General features: G+C 24.9%; 1 protein-coding gene across 1 annotated transcript; it reads right to left on the bottom strand.

The window, feature by feature from the left end:
* Nucleotides 1-99: 99 nt before the first annotated feature.
* On the bottom strand, nucleotides 100-21,511 carry LOC129984933 (translation initiation factor IF-2, mitochondrial-like). Its single transcript, XM_056094880.1, has 18 exons — nucleotides 21,289-21,511; nucleotides 20,388-20,496; nucleotides 18,242-18,304; nucleotides 16,613-16,733; nucleotides 14,190-14,304; nucleotides 13,991-14,061; nucleotides 13,693-13,853; nucleotides 12,797-12,970; nucleotides 11,512-11,561; nucleotides 10,220-10,309; nucleotides 9,192-9,316; nucleotides 8,837-8,915; nucleotides 7,034-7,159; nucleotides 5,322-5,547; nucleotides 4,120-4,260; nucleotides 2,901-3,065; nucleotides 567-707; nucleotides 100-384 (listed from the first exon to the last, which is right to left on the bottom strand). Exons 1-18 carry the CDS (start codon nucleotides 21,484-21,486, stop codon nucleotides 212-214), a joined length of 2,328 nt encoding a protein of 775 aa, XP_055950855.1. The 5' UTR covers nucleotides 21,487-21,511; the 3' UTR covers nucleotides 100-211.
* Between the last annotated feature and the right edge of the window lie 1,778 nt (nucleotides 21,512-23,289).

The following is a 23,289-nucleotide window of genomic DNA, read 5'->3' on the forward strand; positions in this document are numbered from 1 at the left end:
TTATATATGTCTAAGGTGATGAATAATATGAAAGTATTTAAAACGGTTTGGATGACTATGTTTAAATACTTGAAAATATTTTAGAAATGAAATAGAGAGTTTCATTGAAATTGATGTTTAATACATAAAATATGCTATGACAATAAATTAAACATTATATCTATACATTTTAATAAAATTTATATACAGTTCTTCTAGGTGGGACACAACATCAAAATCCTGGATTCCAATCAGTTTCTTGTGCAACACTCTTGGGATTATAACAAATTATAGTATCACCAGGTTCAAATGATACTTCTGGATCTTCAACCATCAAACCACATTCAACATCTTTCTTTATGCTTTCAACATCTGATTTTTCATGTCTAAGCGATGCTATTGGGCCTAAATAAACAAAACACAAAAATAAAAAAATAAATTTTCAGCAATTTACATTTAAATATACGTTGCAGCAGCTATACTTCAGATATAAAATCACAGTGTACAAAATTTACATTAAAAATCACAGAAAAAGAAAATCTTGGTCATTAAAATAAACTATTTTTTTATAAATTAAATATTCTTACCGTTATACACAACTCTGTCAGACCTAATGATTTTGCACATGCTATTCTTTTTCAAAATACCTTTTGTACATTTGCATCCAGCTACAGGAATTTTGTTTTTCTTATCTTTTATTAAAAATTCTTGAAGGACAGAAGCTTCTCCTATTGGACAAAAGAAAAGAAAATGCAAATTAGCTACTTCATTAACATTTTTTACCATGGAGAATATTTGAAAAGCAAAGATATAATGTCAATAGATGGAAAGGTAAACATATGATGTACATGTTGATAATATGTCATTCTTGTGGGAAATACAGTTAAGAGTTGAATACATTTACAATGGTTCTGTAAATCTATAATCCTACCAATGAAAAAAACTTTCTGTTTGTTTATTTAATGCTATACTCTGTTTCACCCTAACTTGGCAGTATTGTAAAAGGTAGAAAATGTGACGCTTCGCGTTGGGAAAGAGTTCCCCCATCAATTCCGACTTTAAAATAGTTAAAATGAGCGGAAATTTATCAAATAATATAAATTACAGAAATCCTTTTTTGATCAATATGTATTTAAAATTATTCTCAAGTTAGAAGTGCTTATCTGTTAAGTATTTTGTAAATAAAGCGAACGAATAAAACTAAAAGATTGACATAATGAATTCCACTTTGGCTAGAACCAGTCTTCAAGGTCAAATATTTGGCACGCTTTTCTTTTACGTTTCCGCCAACTCTGCTTCATTCAGTTCGCAACCGTTATCATCTTTCGTACTTGTTTATTCTCGCTTTTTTACCAGCTGATATTTTTGATACTATTAATCACATTAGTAGTTACTAGTTTGGATTGTTGAATATTTATTCGATTCGTCATTTTTATTCACTTCTAAAATATCTGAAAAATAGAAATTGAGTTTCAACGACTAAGCTGTGCACACCTTCAAGACGAGTGAAACCAACAAAAAGTGAAGCATGCAGAAACAGATTAAATGTTTATTCTCGACTTCGAGAAAACCCTCAAAAGTTTCGCACCTTACAGTTGTTTCGCAATGAACAGTTTTCTTTTTAAAAAAAAAAAGAATAAATAAATAAAATAAAGGCATCTAGTCCTTTAAGTACCCCTGGAAAGAAGCGACCTGGCTCAGTAGGTAAACATTCATGTCTTGTAAAATATGATGATTTTACATTATCCTATATTTGACGAAAAATCCATGCATTTTTTCGTAGAAATGAGATCCCAACATTAGATAAAGTTTTAAAAGATGTGAATGATGAAACTGATATCTTTTCGAAGAACACTAGCCGAACTATGCTTTACAGAATATTGAAAGATTTAGGGTTTTCTTTTGAGAAACCATGAAACGAAATGAAATAACATTAATGATTTATTAAAATAATGTATCAATAATATTGAAAAAATAATGAAAATAAGGAAACAATTAATTCTCCGAAAAAGTGATAATATGATAAAGTAAATAAATATTTACTATTTGGAGAAAAATTTGCGAGATAAAGTTTCGCCAGCGATCTGCATTTCTAGTAATTTCTTACTTAAAAGTAACCCAGTTCCCCTGACAACGACTGCGATTCGGCTAGCCTAGAATAAACGCTACTGCCAAGTTAGGGTGAAACAGAGTATAATTGTAAGCATTCTGCAAATATTTACAAAAACATTTCTAGTTTGGAATAACTGACATTATGAACCAACAAAATGTAATGAAATGGTGTACTGAGCTCTTGGGGAGAAGAGGTAAGATGAAAGTTTATTTTTAAAAAATTCAGAGGTCGACTCTGAGTGTTTATTCATGAAATTCATCAAAGACTTGTGAAAATTCAAACAAACTGGAATCTAAAAGTGAACAAATTGCTTGAAAAATTACTAGAAGTGACAAAGCCAACTAAAAAAAAAAAATCAATTTGCAGAAGCATAAGGGAGCAATGAAAAATAAATGCCACTGAGCAAATATATTTGCAAGTTGTCTGAAACACCTAGACACTGCCCTTAAGCTTTTAATTTATTGAAATGCAATAAACTACTCAAAAAAATTGCAAATTTTTATGAAAAATTTAATTAAAATTTGGACAAAACATTAAGTAACATGCACATTTATTAAAATTTGCACAAATTTTTAAGTAAATAAATGAAGAAGGAAGTTAATGAAATTCAAGATATAATTAATGAAACTTTAAAAAAATTTAAATTATAACTTTTAAATTATAAACTTTAAAAAATTACACATACATTGCTTCTGATGGCAAGAATCAATACTTTTTGTAATTTAAAGTGTCCCCTTAAAAATCCCCAATCACAATTATCATTTGTGTTACAACTATTTTGCAAAATATGTAAACAAATCAATGTTACCTAACACATCTTCTTCCTCGACCAATGGCAATCTGCTACTGATTTCTGTTTTCATGTCAGCTATAAGATGATAGATCACATTGAAATGTTTTATCTGAATTCCTTTTTCATCAGCTAACTTTTTAATTTCTGGTGGAACTTTCACATTGAAAGTATAAATTATACCTGCAATAAATCAACATAAAAAAAAATGTCACATAAATTTTGAATTTTTTTTTTTTTTTTTTTTGAAAATCATGATAATTTTGCAATACTTTTTGATATACTGACAAATCATAATTAAATTAAAAATTTATAAGAGAAATATATGATATGATAACTATGTGATGAGAGTAAGTGGCACCCAGAAAATAAAATGATTTTCCCTTAATAATCATCAATGGCTTAACAAAGGTAGATAGTCAGATGGATGGCAATACATTATACTACATTTTTTTAAAAACACAAATGCACTAATGTGTAGTCTTCATGGCAACCCTCCACACACACAGAGAGAGAGAGAGAACAAGCCTGGTATCACTTTGGAAACTTCCAAGTTCAAACCCAATTTCAATAAAGTATCACCATGTAAATAGGTATGGTATATATTAAATCTGTTGGATCCAAAGTACTACTATTAATGTGATTCAGAAGTTAATAGTAGAAGAGGATCTAACCACATTTTTTCCCCTCGTCTTCTTGTCCTTGGTTCCAAATTAATTAAAACTTATTTATTTTTATGAGTTTACTTGGCAATTTTCAGATAACATCAAGAAATTCAAGCTAATAAATTTTCTTGGCAACTTTTTGATCACATCAACGTTGAGTTGAAATTATGATAGTTTGTGTTTTTTGATGATTTATCGCAGGGGCCATAAAAGTAATCAAGTATTCAAAATTATGAAGACTGCAACAAAATAGTGTGGTTTTTAAATTGGATGTAAATACAATTAAACTAAAAGGATTAACTAAATCAAAATACCCTTTAATTTACTACAGAGCACATCTATATCCTCCCTTACTTCCCTCATTACTGTGCCACTGTATATAAGCACAGAATTAATTAGTTTATCAAAGTAATTTATGAACAGCAAAATTAAAGTAACAACATTAATACTGTTATCTTTGAATTGTTATTTTTGTTATTCTTGAAAAATTATTACTTTATATAAAATTTTTAAGTAATACTCTTATAATATTTTATTTAATAATGAGAATAAAACTATTTAAAATACCTTACCATCAAAAGTCTCTGCTAACTCAATATCATTTTCAGTCACATTTCCAACACCACTATGGATAACATCCAGACGACATGCATCATGGGAGTCATAAGTATTAACTACATCCAAAATTGCTTCAACTGAACCATGCACATCACCTGCAATAATAATAATTACAATAATAATAATAATAAATAAATAAAACCAGTGTTTAACAGAAAGAAAGATGCAATTGGATACAGATATATAAAATTAAAAACATATAAAGGTTTTATTTATAATATTTTAACTTACAAATTACAGAAGCATAAAATTCAAAATATTCTATAAAATTGGAAATTTCCAGTGGAGAAATGTAAAAGGCCATTTCTCAACTACTATAAATAATATCTAATCATAAAATAATCTATCACCCTTTTTGACAACCCTTGTTACCTATTCTATCATTTCCTTATTAGCAATTAATCTATCCATAAGATATTGAGTAGTACAATAGGACTGATGTCAGAATCTATGTACAGGATAGTTAGAGTTCCTATAGAATTACAAAAATGAAAACTAAACATCCAGTAGCAATAGCAATATATACTACCTCATAAGCAAAGGGGAAAAAGTATTCCTGATACAACATCTGTACAAATCATACAAAAAATATTTTTAAAATAAAGCAGCAAATAAAAACTTTATCAAATTGAATAACTTTTATATTTATAAATATTATAAAGATATACAACCATTTGCGTAATTTATATATATAAATAAATAAAACATTGTGAAAATAAAATAAAAATGAAATGCTTATGTTGCAGAAAAATAAATGATATTAAAATTATGCTTAAAGTGGAATAATAACAAAAAAAAAATGTTCATTTATCACTATATATTTAAATTGGAGGTTATATTTTAGTACACAAAATAATTTATGTGGCTTATATATTTAATTAAGCCACATATTTAATTTATTATTGTCCCCCCAACAAACCAAACTTCATGAAAGTAAAATAAATAAATAAAAAAACTTTACTGAAACTATTTTGAATCATTCCAAAAGAAAGTAATGCAACAAACTATGATTAAAAATCTTTACAAGCATGAATAGAAATATAACTTCTTTTATTAATGAAAATGTAAGCTGGATAACATCAAATCAAAATCACAAATATAAAAACTATAATTCCAAAATGTAATTGTTCAATAAATATATGTTTATATAACTTACCTTTCAAAACAAATGACAAAAATGGGTGAGTATCTTCGATAATTTCTTTCTCTCTGAAGTAATTTTTCATTTTGCGATACCTCCCTTTCATTAAGCGCTCTTGTCTTTCTTTTCTATACTTTTCATTATGTATCTGGGCTTTCTTCTCAATTACCATTTGGTCATTTACCATTTTTTCCTCCATCAATTTTTGCTCTCTGAAATGTACTACATCACGTGCATGTTTCTGAAAAGAAAATCAAATTTAGTATAATAAAAACAGAGGGGATAAAAGTATTGCTTCGCAATTTCAAATAATTGACGATAATCATAGATGGAATAAATATTGCACCAGGGTATTTTCATTTTCTCTCATGTGAAAGCTCATATATCTGTTCTACTAATAAATGACTAACTTTTCATTTTCCCATACTGAATTATTCTGTTTATTCTCTAATTATCTCTTAAATAGCTTTGTTTATCTTAAAGTATCATCCTGTGTAAAATGATTAGATTTATTTCTTGTAACAGAAAGTAAAAATAAATACTAAAACATCTAAATTAATTGTAAATTCCAATGATTTGAAAAGGATGAAAAAAAAAAAAAACATTTTCTTGTTTTGTCAAAAAAAAAAAAAAAAAAAAAAAAAAAACTGTCTTTTAAAATGATATTTTAGTATTTAATCCCAACTTAATAAAAAAGTTGAATTTTCTTTCATATATTTTTATATAAAGAGGTCCTTGCTAACCTTGTTTTGAAAATAGAACACTTTAGAATTATAATAACACTTATAAATTGGCATATTATTTAAAAATTTCTGCAATAAATATGTTTACCAAATAACTTTAAATAAGATTCTTTAGCCTTAAAACAATCGTTTTTAATTTATCTTTAAAAACCAAATTACTAATGTTCTGAGTACATAACAATTAATGTTCTTTTTTCCATTTTGAAATTTTTTTCAGTTTTATTGAATCAAATAGAAAACATTAAGTGCCATCATATTAAAATTGCATTCATGATTTAAGTTAATTCAAGTTAAAGTTTGTTAATGAGTTGTATTTTTCCAAACATATTTTCTAAGTTTACTGTTTCATCCTCATTATAAAATTAAATATCATTAATAAACATTACAATCCACTAAAAATATTATATCAATTATTAATTATTTTAGAATATAATGTTGTTATTTTTTTCACTTTTATAAGGATAAAACTGCCCTATTTTTTACATGCAATTTTAAACTACTAATTAATGAAAACAAAACTTTCAAATTGTATAAAAGAACTTAATATTACAAAGCATCATACAGAATTACATTAACTCATATCATATAACATAAATACTATAGTAATTCTAATTTTATTTTATGAGCAGGGAATAAATAAAAACTGATTTCCACCAAAAACATCTTCTAAAAAAAGCAGACATTTTCCAATTTTGCAATTGTTCCTACTGATACATCTTTATAAGCTGTAAGTAAGTCCCTATTCAATACTTTATTTTAATATCATGTTCAGAACTTAATAAATAACTGAATTAAATTATTTATTGATTAATAAGTATAATTAGTTTTTTATTCTAATTTTTTCTTATTATTTTTAAATACTATAATAATGTTAATATAATATTTTGTATCATATTAACAATAAAATTAAGAATTGTAAATTGTGTATAGCATATCTTATTATAAAGTTACATTAGCTTATTTTTATCCAAAAATGTATATTACATCTGAATCAGCTTGTAATATAATATCACCAGCAAGGGGAAAACTTTTCCATCCTAAGATTTGAGCTGGCATGCCAGGTGTCACCTCTGTTAACTGTTTTCCATGTTCATCATACATCATTCGCACCTATTAGGGAGAAAAAAAAGAGAATAACTATTACAGTTTAGTTTTGATTAAGAATGCTATAAAAGGTTATTAAAATATTTGTGCATAACATATTAAGTACATGATTATTTTTAATAGCAATATACATATCACATCATTTTTAAAAGAGAAATTAAAAATTCATCTCATATTTTTTGAAATTAAATTACTTTATTAATGATATATTTAATAAGAAATAGACTGTTTTTCAACTAAGAGCACTAGCTTTGTATCTAATTTTCTTATATAAGGCATTTCTAATTCTGTCATAAATAAATTTATCTGGTGTTCTGAATTGGAACAATAAATAAATAAAAAATAAAATAATATTCAAAACTTCTTCAATTTAGAAATTCATAAATCTGAAACAATCAAATACATGCTATGGTGAAAATTTAGTAAAATAAAACTTCTTACTTTATGTTTGTTATAGTTAAGGATTAAGAAGTAACCAGTTGAGACAGTTAAGCTTTCATTTTAGATCTTAACTAAGCTATAAACATTCTAGTTGTGACATAAAAAAATATAATTTAAAACATATTCCCTTTTTATATATACATATATGTGTAAGTGAATGCAAGATGAGGATTTATATGCAGATAATATTGATTTTACACTTGTGATCAAATCTTTTCAGTCAGGAAACTTTTTATTTTTGCTACTTTTCAGATTTAATTACTCCAAAATCAACTAATGACCACAGTAAAGGAAAAGCAAAAAGTATATGTATGAACCACAATGATAAAGAGGAGGATTCCCATTCATACATTCTGGAAAAAGATGGAAAACACTTTTGGGTATAATTTGCTTAACTGCACATTCTCTAAAGCATCTTGGGTGATTTTCAGAGTATTCTTAAACAGCCTGAGAAAAAAAGTAGACGAAGGAACTGAAACTAAAGAACTGCTAGGACAGCAGTTTATAACATCTAAAGTTACCATTATTACATCCCAACAGTAAATAAAAACAACTCTTGCATCTGAGAAATTAAAGTATTTTTTTAATTTAAATAAAGGGTGTAGAAAATAATTTTATGAATGCAGGTCAAATGAAATTATTACATGTATAAATAGTACTACACACATAAAATCTTAGCATCTTATAACCTACCAAAATAAAGAAAGAAACATCTGTTTCATTGCTTTAAAAAATATTTTTAATTATTTCTCAAAAAATATAGAATATTCACATATTTTATATAAAATAACAGTGGCTTTTTTTCTGGCAAAATTTTAAAAATAACTTTTATCTGAAAAGATACATCAAGAAATTTAAAAATTACAAATTGAAAGATAAGTTTTTATAGAAAGAGGAAAAAAATAAGAAGAACAACTAATCAAAAGAGTCTATGGATATTATCTCTCATGGATAGGAGATAAGTCCATAACAAATATTTGATCTATTAAATATATTTCAAAAACTTTGCCAATGTCTGAGAAATATGCGTGATATGCATACTTCCTATGCATACTCAAATTTCATCCATAGTTGATTTATTATTCAATTTTTATAATGTCATTGATAAAGTGTTATAATAAAATGTTTGCAAACTATATTTATATATTTTGTCATAAAGCAAATTGACATGTATAATAATGCTATGAGACATGCATATAGATCATTAATAATAAAAAAAATAATAACAAAACAAAAGCTCACTTTTCCCCATGCTGTTCCAGCCACCAGAACACAACCCTTTTTTAGTGTTCCTCTCTGAACTAGAGCTGTCGATACTTTTCTAATGAAAATAGACAAAAGTATATGAATAACTTGAAATATAGGTATTTTTTATTTTTTGAAAACACAAGATATTTTGAACATGAATATGTGCAAGAATGGAAAAGAATATCCAATGCATAGTTTTGCAATCCCATGTATTATGAAAATTCAAGGGAAAAAAACCCAGAAATATGAGATTTTTAAATCATAATGTATTGTTTATTCTCTAAAAAAAATAGTATCTTAATTTTCCTATTCTATTTTCTAAATAGAAAAAAAGTGATTTAAGCCTTACCCTTTCATTGTATCTAGGCTTGCTTCTAATACTACACCTTCAACTGGGCCTTTGGGGTCGCCACCAACACCAATTAATTCAGCTTGTGTTAAAATAGCTTCTGTTAGAACATCTAAATTAATTTTCTGTTCAAGAGAAAAGTATTTAAAAAAAGAAATATATACTAAAATAGCCTATCAATAAATCAAAGAAATACATTTGGGGAAAGGTAATTTGTTTTCCTGTTATTTGATTAATGATAGTTTATATGGATGATAAAAAGTATTCAATAACTATGAATGTAAGAAATTTCTCACAAGCAAAAGTACTGGATTTTATAAAGGAAAAGATAAAGTAATTCGTAATTTATAATTATTTAAATTCAAGTTAAAATTTAAATGCTAATATTTAACTCATAAAAAAACTTCTGACAGGCAACAGAAGTTTTTACATGGTTAAAAGAAGGCAAACAGGAATATAAGATTTTACAAAAAGAAAGTTTTTTTTTATTCACTAAAGAGAAAAATACATTTTCAAACAGGTAAGAAATCATGAATATGATCCTAGCACTAATAATCAAAAGATGTATAAAGTAATCTGTAAGTTTGAACAGAATATAATTTTAAATATCAGTAATGTTTCCATTTTTTCACATACAGATTATTTTTCAGGAAGCCTTAAAAGCCATCGAAAAATATAACACTTTATTCATCAGCAATTCAAAAGTGTATAGCTTAGAATGTACTCTCAATTTAATTTGCCTTTTGACATTTCAGTCTGATGGATAAAATACACACATCAAAAGGTATCTGAACAAAAATAAAATAAAGAAGATAAAAAGATAATTAATATTTTTATAGAAAATATATTGACTACCAAAGTAATGGTAGTCAATATAAAAGGACTTCCATTTCTTGACCACTTAAAAAGACTTCATTTTCTTGAAGATGGTAAACATTAATCAAGATAAATATACTGAATTTTCTTATATCATCTTATACAATAAATGTATATTGTAAAACTATTCCAATAAGATTTTTTTAACAAACCTTCAATGCAGAAATTGGCACAGCTTGAACCTCTCCTCCAAGATCTTCAACTTGAATACCAATAGCCAAAAGATCATTTTTGACTTTTTCCTACATAAAATATTAACTTGAAATTATGCACAATATCCAAATATGTATAAAGATTATTCCATACTTATAATTCCATATCCATACTTATGATAAAAAGAATAAGAAAATAAAAGCAATCAAATAAAAAGCACAAAAAAAACATATTAAATATAAGAGATCCACATGAATATGCATTTTAATATGTAAGAGGAAAGACTCAACCCCATTTTAAAAAAGGCAAAAGGTAGCCTTGGATTTTTTAAAAAAAATCTAGCATAATCATGAAAATTTAAAATATTAACTTCATAAATATACATACATCCTTCCAAATAATTTCATTAGCAAAAAATAACATTATTTTTTAAATATGAATTAACTTATGCTTCATTGCATTATTTTATAAGTTTTCTTATTTTATTCTTATTTAAATTTATACAAATAAAGTTTCATACCACCAATTCTTGCCTTATGATTTATCATTATATATTTTTTAAATATTATCTCAGTTTAACCTTTTATTTTTCTAAATGAAGCGATTTCTGAAAATTGCAGCATTTAAATTTGAGTTGGCAACAGGTAAAAGATCAGTATGAGCAATAAGAAATTGTTATATAGATATTATTATAGTTCACATAATTATTTAACATTTACAGTCAGAAGCATGTCAGAAATTAGAAATTACATTAGTTAGTATACTGTATGTTAGAGACTAAAAATATATTAGAAATATATATATATATATATTGCAAAATAATATTTCTTTAGATATTTGAAAAATTATTACAGAAGATAAACTAATAGGGTCTTGATAAAGATTTTCTGACTAAAAATATCCTTTATAATTTTGTCAATAAGAATAAATAAATCACAGTCAGTATACAGATTAAACTACTAAGGATCAAAGATATTCTAAATTAGCACCACATAATTAAACTTCAAATTATATACTTGTTTTCTAAATAATTTGGAAAAGGTAACAACTACATATTTTTCAAAATTAAAAAATTATGGAATTGAAAAAAAAATGAAACATTTCAGTTATATTCAATTCACAATCAGTCCTGACAAGGGAATTCTTTTTAAAATGATATACAGACTATTAAAAAAAAAACTCATCCTTTCCAAAGAATTTTCCAAGCATAACAATTATAGTTACAATCAAATTATAAACTGCAACAAAAGCATATTTTTCACTTTAAAATTTTGGATTCACATTTACTTACAATATTAACTGTTGGCTTATCAATCTTGTTTATTGCAACAATTATAGGAACTGAAAAAAAAAGGAAATTTAAGATATAGTTGTATTATTAGATATATGTTAAGATAATTGAAAAAGATGTTAAAAAGAACATATTAAAATGCTTGAAAAATAAATGTTCTTGGAACAACACATTGTACAGCAATATATAAAAAGATGAAAATACAGGCAACAGGAACACTAAAATAAAATTAGAAAAATTGGTCATCAGATCTGTTTTATCTATTAATTTTTTACTCAGACAATAAATGCATTTGTGCTTAACTTAAATAGCTTAAAGATTATTTCTTGCAAAATTAGATCATTATGAATATTGACATTGTGCATTTAATTGTAAACAGAATACCTCTTATAAAATTTGAGTTATAATCGGATAGATAGTGAATGAAAGAAAAGAGTTAAATAAAAAAGAAGTAAAGTTTAATTTAAAAATTTTACATAAAAGGATAACTACATTCAAATTAAGCTCCTCGTAGATATGGTATGCATTTTTCAAGAGTAGGGTTTCTTATTTTTTCTTCTTCTTAATTATATTTTATAAATTTCAATTTATTCTAAAACAGCTCTTTATATTTGGAAGCTGGTCTTAACAGGATCTTGTGGTGTTAAACATATTTTTGCTTTGGGTGTATTCTTCAGAAAGAGAGAGAGAGAAACAGAAAAGAAAAACATTTCCTCTTTCCCGATGCATTTTTAATAAATAAGTATTTCACTCTACAGAAAGAAAACAGAAAGTCTCATTTGAAAATTTTAGTGCCTCCAAACCATCAAATGAACTAGATATTTATATTGTTTTGCATTTTTTTTAAGTACCCTAGGATATTAAATACTAGGAACATATTATATATTTCTAAGAAAAATGTTTTTATTTTTGCTTGATTAATAAAATTTAATTATAAATAGCATTACAGGATAGCAAATGCAAAGAAAAAAAAATTTACAAAACTAACAAGCTTTGAATTTTATTAAAAGCCTGATAGTTATAAATAATTTCAATTAGTTAATAGTTATAAATTACAATTTTTATTTTTTTTTACTATATTGAATTGCAAAGAATCTTAACATTTCATTTCCTCTTCACACACTTCATTGCCTCTATATCATATTTTTTCACAAACTTAATAAGTGTCACAATTCATTCCGTGAGATCATTATCACAAAAAATCTGAAATCTATGGATTACTTTTGATTAATATTAAAAAAGCAATTTTTAATTTCTGAAAATTAATTTTAAAAAATTACTGTACCATCGGCTTCTCTAGCAAATCTAACAGATTCCACAGTTTGTTCCATAATACTATCATCAGCAGCAACCACAAGAACAACTAAATCTGTAGCTTGTGCTCCTCTTGCCCTCATTGCTTTAAAAGCAGCATGGCCAGGTGTGTCCAAGAAAGTAATCTGTCCTTGAGGTAAGTTCACTATAAAGTAATTTAAATGTATATAAGTGTAATATTTATTAGTAAAGTTGAAAAAAGAAAAATAACACAAATGTATGCAACAAATTTTCAATATCTTAAAAGCAATGCCATTTTAATTCTCTCTGTTTTAAATATCAATCATCATTAAAGATTATTGTGCATGAGAAAGCCATAAGATCAGTTATTATGCTTAAATCTTTGGGGATATCCAGTAGTTAGGTTATTCGTATTTGTTATATATTGATTTAAGTAATGAATATCCAGATTTCAAATGTCTGATTTTGAGGTTAAACTGAGGATTTAAACTGGAAATTTTAAATAGAAATAACTGTGTTCCAGATTAAAAAAAACTTTCCTACTGTGAAACATTTAGATATTTTTATGAAATAAATTGAAAATCAGATAAAAAATTATCACAATTTTTTAAGTCAGTTAAGTGTCTTATAAGGAGGAATAATACATTTAAATGTAGAATTGTTATTATACTTAAAATATTTCAATTAAAATCATCCACATCCTGACCAATAAAATATTTAAAACTATGAAAACTATCATAATTTTCAGTGATGAATATGATGGTGAAAAATCAACCTCCACTATAATTTTAAATCATCTACTGAAGTTTTAAGTAGCATATATAAATGCATCATAAATGAATATAAGAGAAATTATTCAAAACAAAAATGAATATTCAAAACTTAAACGCATCATTTTAAACTCACCTGTAAAAGCACCAATATGTTGAGTAATGCCACCAAATTCCTGGGACACAATTGATGAATGGCGTAATGCATCTAACAGAGTAGTTTTGCCATGATCGACATGTCCCATAATGGCAACAACTGGAGGTCTTTTTACTAAATCTTTTATATCTGGTGGTGGCCTTGTTTAAAAAAAAAAACAATATTGTATATTAGTTGTCTTATATATTATGTGTGTTTTAAAATTTTTGAAAATATTCTTCTTAATGAGTATCATGAGCTAGTCTGAGATCGTTTCTGCATTTGAGAGTAGTTTTACCATGATCGACATGTCCCATAATGGCAACAACTGGAGGTCTTTTTACTAAATCTTTTATATCTGGTGGTGGCCTTGTTTAAAAAAAAAAACAATATTGTATATTAGTTGTCTTATATATTATGTGTGTTTTAAAATTTTTGAAAATATTCTTCTTAATGAGTATCATGAGCTAGTCTGAGATCGTTTCTGCATTTGAGACATGAGCTAGTCTGAGATCGTTTCTGCATTTGAGAGTAGTTTTACCATGATCGACATGTCCCATAATGGCAACAACTGGAGGTCTTTTTACTAAATCTTTTATATCTGGTGGTGGCCTTGTTTAAAAAAAAAAACAATATTGTATATTAGTTGTCTTATATATTATGTGTGTTTTAAAATTTTTGAAAATATTCTTCTTAATGAGTATCATGAGCTAGTCTGAGATCGTTTCTGCATTTGAAACATGATTTTCAAAAACACATTTCTTATAAATAAAATTCCTTTTTTAAAAATGAAACACAATGCCCATACATCTCTACTAATAATAAGATTGAATGTGTGAGTTTGTGTGTATACAGACTGGAGTTAGAAAACTTGGTACATGTGTATCTTGAAAGTGAGAATGTGCACTTGGAAACATTTTTTAAAATTTTAATTAAGTTTTTAAAAAAAATCAAAATTTTGGAGTTTTTTTTTGTGATAACTTTCAAAATTATTACAGCACAAAAAATAACTTTTATATCCTCTTATGTTCAAGTTATGAAAATTTGTAAATTTTAGTATAAGATATACAGGATTTGCTCTACAAGGAGATAGTCTGAACATCAAAATTGGGGGGGGGCAACATTTTGGATGTGAAAAAAAAAGTTGGTATATAAATATCCTATTGGTTGAAATGCACTCATATCAATTTTTTGTTCATATCTGAAAGCTAAAAATATTTATAATCCTAAAAAAACGAGAAAAAAAAAGTATTATATTTAATTAAATAACCAAAAATGCTACACTTATGTATTATATACATTTCAAGGGGGAATGGAAAATCTAAGCAACAATTTTATGAAATTGCAATATCACAATATTTAAAGATCTCTTGATTATGGAGGTCTGGAGGATGATTCTTTTTTAAAACATTCATTATAGCAGTCTGTTTGCTGCTGTGACCTGTGGACAAATTATTTTAATGGCAGTCATATATATATATATGTATGTATGTATGTATGTATGTATGTATGTATGTATGTATGTATGTATGTATGTATGTATGTATGTATAACTAAAGAATTAAGAATTTTTAATTTTAAGTGATCATTTTGGAAAGAAAATCAAATAAATTAAATTTATTCACTTAAATGTTAACACATTAAACAATATAAATTTATTACATAAACTTACTGCTTATAAATTTCCATAATTAAAAAAAAAACATTATACAAACTAATAATTTATTTCACTAATAAATTATCATAGAATATGTAAGGCATATATGGCAGAGTGCTGTTTGAATTTATTTGAACTAAAACAAGTGCATGCATAGATTTGTTTATTATCTCTAATTATAAAAGGCTGGTTTCATTACACAATAGAATTATTCTTACCAATATGTCAGTGGTAATATTAAGTGTAAGTTCATATTACATATAATAATTAGCAATTCTAAAATGAATGATTTGCTAATTATTAAATGTAAGTACATTTATAATTAAGATGCTTAGTTTGACAGTTAATACTTTACTGCAAAACAGTTATCAAATTGTACATATAAGTAATAAAAAATGATTGAAGTTCATAAAAATTGAACATTAAAAAAAAATTTAAATTAAAAAAGTTTTAACATTTTGATAATTACTAATTTTTAAGTAATACATATTTCAGATATGTTAAGTGGCAGATTTAAGTACAGTTTGATCCAGGGCAGTGTACATTACAAGGCCTATCTTTTAAACCTGGTCAGAGTCGTTTCATATTTTAACAAATTTGTAAATGAAACTAAAACAAAGCATCAATATTCTTTTCACTTTAGTAACTATGTGAAAAGACATATATTTTTATATGCTATAGTTAGGCAGCATGGAAAAAACTAACTAAAGCAGTAAAATTCTTCAGACGTTTACCATACTTATTTCTGACTTATAAAAGCATTTAATTATTATAGAAAATTATATGGAAATGATACACTTCAAGCAAATATTTTAAAATTATTACTTTACATAGCTTGTCACATGGAACATAACACAATCAGTTAAATGAATAACGAATATTTCAATACAGTATTAATAAGTAATTAAACTATTTTAATTTATTTAACAATGATTTTAATAATTATGTAAACACACATTTTATTCCTAATGTACATAATTTACAAACTAGGCATTTTTTTTATAAATTTTTTGGCAACTAGCCTAATAACATTTTTTAATTAGCTTGCCAGTGACCTCTCCTGTCCTCTGCAGTCCTAGACAATTTCCTACACCGCCTAGTCAAAAATCTGCTTTTGGAAATGTCAGATAACTAAAGTTAATAAATATATGTAAAATCTAATATCGCAAAAAGTCAATAAGTAAAAATATTTTTTAATAATACTTTAAAAATTAAAAACACACACAATTCAAAATAAAAAGTAAATATCATAAATTAAAATACCTTTTTGTAAGATCGTTTACTTTTTTTGTTTTAGCTACATCCAAATTTGGATTTCTTATGAAATCAACTCTATAACCCAAACGTTTAGCAATTGAAATAATAGCTCCAGTGTCATTAATTTCTGAAATTAAAAAATTAATAATTATGTAAACACACATTTTAAACACAAAATAAAGTCATTTTTAAAATCATATAAATATCTGATACTCTATAATTTTATAAATATATTTTAGAAATAATCTAGTTGATTCATTAAACTTTTTCTCATAAACAAAATGCTCAACAAATTTAATAATAATAACTGATAATTTATTGAATGTTGATAGGCAAGAAAACATTATTTTAAATAATAAATAACACATAATACAAAAAAATGCATACAGACAGAAGCAACTTCCAGAGATTTTCCAGTTATGGAAGAAATAAATACGGATATATACATAAATTTATTCATTGGTTTGTTACACTATTCATGCAGTTGGAAATGCAAAAATATGCTTTACAATGTAAGTGTGAGAAATGTTATGAACAGTTTTAATAAAACGAAAAATTTAAATTTCTAAAAACTCTTGAATGAAAGGTGATCTAAATTCTTCTACCTAACAGATAAACAAATACAATGTTCAGCTAAAATTAAAAATAATAATAATAAAATATTTTATACATTATTACAATAAAGCAAGCACAAAAATAAAATATAATAAAGTATTCATGCCAAATACCAAAGAATCTTATTTTTAAAAAGTTCAAAATAATATGACTATTTTTTTTATTTTTTTTAACTTTGATAATAATACTGTAAAAGAGCTGCAGTTTCTTTGAAGATAAATTAAAACATCTTCAAAATTAGTCAAGGATGCATACAGTGTCGAAAGTTATGGAAAAAAACTACTATCTTGTCTGAAAAAAAATCAGTTAACTAAACAGTAAAAAAATATATAATGCAGGATTTCAATTGAGTTCTACACTTATTCCTAATACTTAACTTAATTTTACATAGTTTTAAGCCTCTAATTAATTTTGATAACAAAATGATTGCCTATTCATTTTGCATTTCAACTTCTATGATTAAAATCAACATATTAAATAATATGGATGATGATAGCATATTCCTGAACTGGGATGTAAGTTTGAACTTCTTTTAGATACCAACAGTTTTTCTACAGATAAATTACAGTTTAATTAAAGAAAAAGCCAGAAAATTTAAAAATGTGATATAAAAGCTTTTAAAAATCAATGGAGGTTTGTTTGTTCATTTTTATCAATAATAACTACTGTACATAAAATAATTATCAAAATGCCTTTTCTGAATATTTTAGCAATTCCTATCAAAATTTGATCACAGATACACTATGTAAACTGAGATATAATAAAAGTGAAAAGAAATAATTTGAAATAAAAAGATAAAAATAAACAAAATTGTTTCAAAAAAATGATATAAAATTAAAAAGAAGAAGGATAAAAAAAATAATAAATTTGTAAGCCATCCCCAAAAAACCATACCAAAAGATAAATAAAAGAGTTATGACTAAAACTTTACAGAATATTCCACAAAATTTATGTATATAGCAGATTCCATTAAAAATGTAAAAATATGGCAAATAATTAATTCAATACACTTTTTTTTACCTAGTTCTGGATCATCATAATATTCGCTATTTTCCAGATATGATATAGCTTGAAAGACATCATCTATAAGAAATATAAAATACTTGGTATATAAATAAGAAAATACAGAAGGTAAAAATGAAGAAGCACACTTTAGCATATCATTTAATTTTTTTCAGTTCACTATTTAATTATTTTTTTTCATGCATATACAATAACCACATCAAAGCTGCTCCTGACCTGCATAAGCATTTATGGAAGATTAAACAATCATCCTTGCTATAGTGCAGAGGTGAGATCAAAAGTTGAATCCTAACAATCATTACTCGCTATGATACAACCCCACTTAGAAGAGACACATCCAGTCATGGAACAAGAGTTAACTAGACCCCACAGCCTAATATATCACCAACTAAGTAAGAATCAATTACTATACTGAAGATTTATAATCCCATGTATTTCCAATGTGATTCCCAGAGTCATTAAAATTAAAATGAATGGTAATCTTCCTTCATGAAAGAATAATTATTATTAATTAATTTTAATGATATATTTTAATCTGAATTTCAAAATCATTAAATCTCAAAATCACTTTGCTAAAAAAGGAATTATAACAATTTAATGAATTTTTCATGAGTTTAAAATTTTTAATTCAAAATCTTGAGTAGTATTTTAAACATCAATGTACATATTAATTGCCCACCACTGTTTATAACTTTGCAGAAAGTTAAAAATATCCCTTTTCAGTTACCAAATATGAAATCCCTACTTCTATATTGTGTCAAACAACTGAGATAAGAAATTTTTTTAATAAAATGTTTAAACTGACTGATTTATAAATGCATGAATAAACCTAATCATGAATAAAGAGAAATGAGCTGGTATCTATAATTTATATTATGTCTATTCATTATATTCTACTTTTACAGATCAAGTTGAAGGTTATTTTTACTTTTCTTCAATATTTTTTCTTTTTTCTTTTAGTGGATTAATATTTGTCCCAATCCAATTTTAGTGATTAATTTTAATTTGAATATTCATGAACATTAAAGACAGCAAGAAAACAAAATCTTTAATGTTATAAAATGTTTAAAGAACACTGAAAATAATAATTTGTTTTGTTTTATTATTTTTTAAAAGTATTCTACCAATGTGCACTATATTTTCCATTACAGTTTTTATCAGTTAATTTGAAACAATCAGATCTGAGATTTTATTAACAGGATAACATCTTGTCTCAACGGGCACTTATTCTAGTATATTCTATAAATTTGAATTTTCATTACTTTAAATTATTAGACATTTAGCCAATTTGATTTTTAGATTAATAATTTTAAATCAATATCTTTTATAAAAACAAGAAATTCTAGATGTAAAAGAAGGGACAGTTTACACAAAGACTTAACAAAATCACAACAAGTAATGGGCAAAATAATCTTATAGAACCTTTTAAAAATTGTTATAGTTTAAAAATATTTTAAACTAAAAATTTAAATAGAATATGCATCTGATATTTTATCGCTATAAAATGCAACACCATAATAAATATATTTTTAGTAAATCATTATTAAAAGAGATTTTTAAATAAACCTTTACATGAATAAAACTTTAACATCAACACAACTTTATTTTTAAAATGGCCATTTAGTTATGATGACAGCTAAAGCAACAATACAATTATCTATTTTATAAAATAATGCAACAAAATAACAAAAATCTTAATAACAGAGTTTCTAAATTTTAAGTCATTTGAAAAACTGGAAGAAATATAAAAGCATCAATACATCCTTTGGAAATAAATTAAGTAAACTTAGCTCATTTTAAAAGGATTCCGTTTATAAGAATTAATATTAATAGAAAGAAATAAACTTAATTTTTTATTACAAGGATAAATGCAATTACAGGAGGAGGAAATAAACTTATCAAATAAAAATAACAACCAAATAAACAATCAAACAAAATAACAGTAATAAACAATCAAATAAAAATAATAAAAATGTTCTGATAAATGTTTAATAAGTAACTACTTTGGGCAATTTAAGTTGTAAGAAATATATAATAATTTTTAATTATTATACAATGATTTCAGTATTAATCAAATTGGTTTAGCATGAATAAATGATATTACATAATTCAAGAGAATAAAATTATTTAATTTAATATATACCTAAATCTCTTTTGGTAATATCAGCTATTTCAAGAGCATTGCAGCCTCTCCAAAGTTGTAATGTAGGAAGTTTAGATTTTGGCTTAAACTGGATAATATGCTTAAATTTCTGAAATCAATTAAAATACATTTATTATTATTTTCAGAACATAAAGTACTTCTTGCAATCTGTGTCAAAAGGAATAAATAATTAATATATAAAAGAGATACTACATAAAAAATAAATATGCTCAAGATTTCAAAAATGTTATATAATAATGTTTCCATTCAATATTTTAAAACTGGTAAGCTTGCTTTTTAAATAATTTAAACAATTTTTACTGAATACAAAAGAGAAACATATTTTTAAAACTTCAAAACAAAATGAACACAATCCAATACAAATATTGGAAGAAGACAAAAAATACATATTTTGAATAACTTTTCACATTAGAATCAATATGTAGAAGGGAATCAAACAAATATTGTTCAACTACAATCTTGAAAATATAATTCAATATTAATTTAAAAAGTTAATATAAAATACATTTGGTTCATGTATCCTTTCAATATATATGAAAATTTATTGTTTTTACCTGAAACACTTAATTTTTAAGCAATAAATATACATCAAAATTCAGCTAAATAAATTTTTAAACTCTAAATATTAGTTAATGCCTTAGTAACAATACTTAAAGTCTTCATATGTTCTCAAATTACTCCTCAAATTTTTTCTGCCAATAAAGGTAGAAAACTTACAAGCTTCAGTAACTTCTTTATGTATCCTTCTATATTCATCAATTTAAAAAAATAAAATCATAGATAAATTTAACTCTATTAAGATAAAGGAAAATAACAACAGATATTCCCAACAGCCAAAAAAAATAAAAATAAAAAAAAACTATTATTGATAAAATTTTACTTTTTCTTCTCTTGTTTTTCGTGATTTCCAGCAAATGCTTGAAGTATGAAAAGTCCTAATTTTCTGAATGCTAGTTTTATTTTGATATTGTAATGATAAAACTTGATGGAAACATTTTTGCAGTAACAAACGTGAAGTGGCCAAATGTAGGTTATGAGTATGTTTCATTAAAAAACAGATTTGCAGCCAATTCCTCATTCTCTTTAGTTCATACTTTATAAACCTAAAATAAATTTAAAAAATCAAGATAAAAGATAAATTATAGTACAAAGTATGCATTTCTGCAAGCAAATTGAACGCAGAAGACTTAAATACATTTTTTATTAGTTTTAAAGAACAGAATTATTGAAAAGAAATATTTAAATAATTTAAATCAGCATCTTTAATCTGCAACTGAAAAAATAACATCATTCTCATATGAATTAATATTGATATTTTTAAAGCCTCTGTAAAATTTATAATAAATTAAAGATCTATTTTTGCAAATGTTTCTTTCTAATTTCCATGCTACAATAACTCTGTAAAAAGCTTTAATAATTTATTATGTGTGTGCTTGTATAGACATAATACATCATTTTCAAAAAATTAAATAGGTAAAAAAAAAAAAAAAAAAAAAAAGATCAGTAAAAAGGCACATTTTAGGAAAATAGTAAAATTTATGCCCTGCGAATACTGCATAATCTAGGCAACTGTGTAATGCCTAATAAATCATGTATATCAAATGATGAGATAAGTATCAAATTATATCCTAAAAATAAGTATTAAGTTGTAGAAAAGTTTCTTTTGTGAAAAAGAAAACAATATGCAATTTTGTAACTGATAAAATTTACAATTTGATTGGTTTTCTTTATAAAATATTGAATATAGTAGAATATTATGAAAAAAATGAATGCAAATAATAAATTTAATAAGTAATTAATGTTAGTATTATTGAATAATTAGCTTTACACAGTTTTTTCACACTCCCTACATAGAAGAAAGAAAAAAAATTATTTATTTTCGTTCGAAGACAGTGATAAATAAATATTTGCATTTTTATAATGAGGCACTAGATTCAAGATTTATTGTTATTTTAATCAAATGCTTTAACTTCTTTGAACAGTTAACAGTTTTAAAATTTACTTGTAATGCATAATTATTGTCTTTCATGTTGTTTCCATACAGCAATCTAATATATATATATATTTCAAAATGTTTTTTTTTAACTGGAATTAGCCATTTACAAGACATTAAATGAATACTGAAATCAAGGAATATTAAAACAGATATTTTACAAAGAATTTCTGGAAAGAATTTTGAATAAATGCAATACTAAGTAATAATCTTGATCATCTAAATATCTTTGACAAATGGCCTTAGAGTCAATAAGTTCAGATGAATTTAAATGGATAAATACTCATTAAATTTATCAATAATCTAATACATTTTCCTTTTGCTTTGATAAGGTATAATTGATAGTAAATAAAAAAATGCCTTATCACTTCAACAAACTTCATATCCTGCATCATGAATATTGAATTAAATTGGTATTTTCTACTATCTGCAGGCAAAATTTTTGTTTGCAATTATTGTAAACTGGAATTATATTTGTTCATTTCATGCAAAAGCAGCTTGAAAGAAATAAGAGTGTGACACAATCTATAGTAAAAATATTTTCATAAAAGGAATAATTTTATAATATGTTCAAAGAATTCATTTAATGGTAAAATTGATGAAAATATTGATTTTTTAAAAATTTTATTTTGTTTAGTTATTTCTGAACCTGCGACAAAACTTTCTAAAAATTTCAGAATAATAGGAAAAATATTGAGGTCATTTGGACAAACAAGTTACAGCTTAATTGTTCACTTTAGGCTAAACTACATTGGACATTCGCCTCACCTTTCTTCCCCCCCCCCTCCCCGCTTATTATTATTATTATTTTTTTCCATAAATAAGAATAAAACATTTTTTCTGAAAATTTTGTTTATTCTGTTTGTGTAAATTTGATTATTTCACTCG

Source organism: Argiope bruennichi, chromosome 9 (genome assembly GCF_947563725.1).
Source record: "Argiope bruennichi chromosome 9, qqArgBrue1.1, whole genome shotgun sequence".
Classification (NCBI taxonomy): domain Eukaryota; kingdom Metazoa; phylum Arthropoda; class Arachnida; order Araneae; family Araneidae; genus Argiope; species Argiope bruennichi.

Excerpts from the sequence above, each read along its gene's own strand:
- LOC129984933 (XM_056094880.1), bottom strand. The coding sequence starts at position 21,486 with ATGAGGAATTGGCTGCAAATCTGTTTTTTAATGAAACATACTCATAAC. Across the intron at positions 10,310-11,511 it reads ATAAGCCAACAGTTAATATT|GAAAAAGTCAAAAATGATCT; the intron begins GTAAGTAAATGT and ends TATTTTATGTAG. Across the intron at positions 7,160-8,836 it reads CTGGAACAGCATGGGGAAAA|GTGCGAATGATGTATGATGA; the intron begins GTGAGCTTTTGT and ends TCTCCCTAATAG.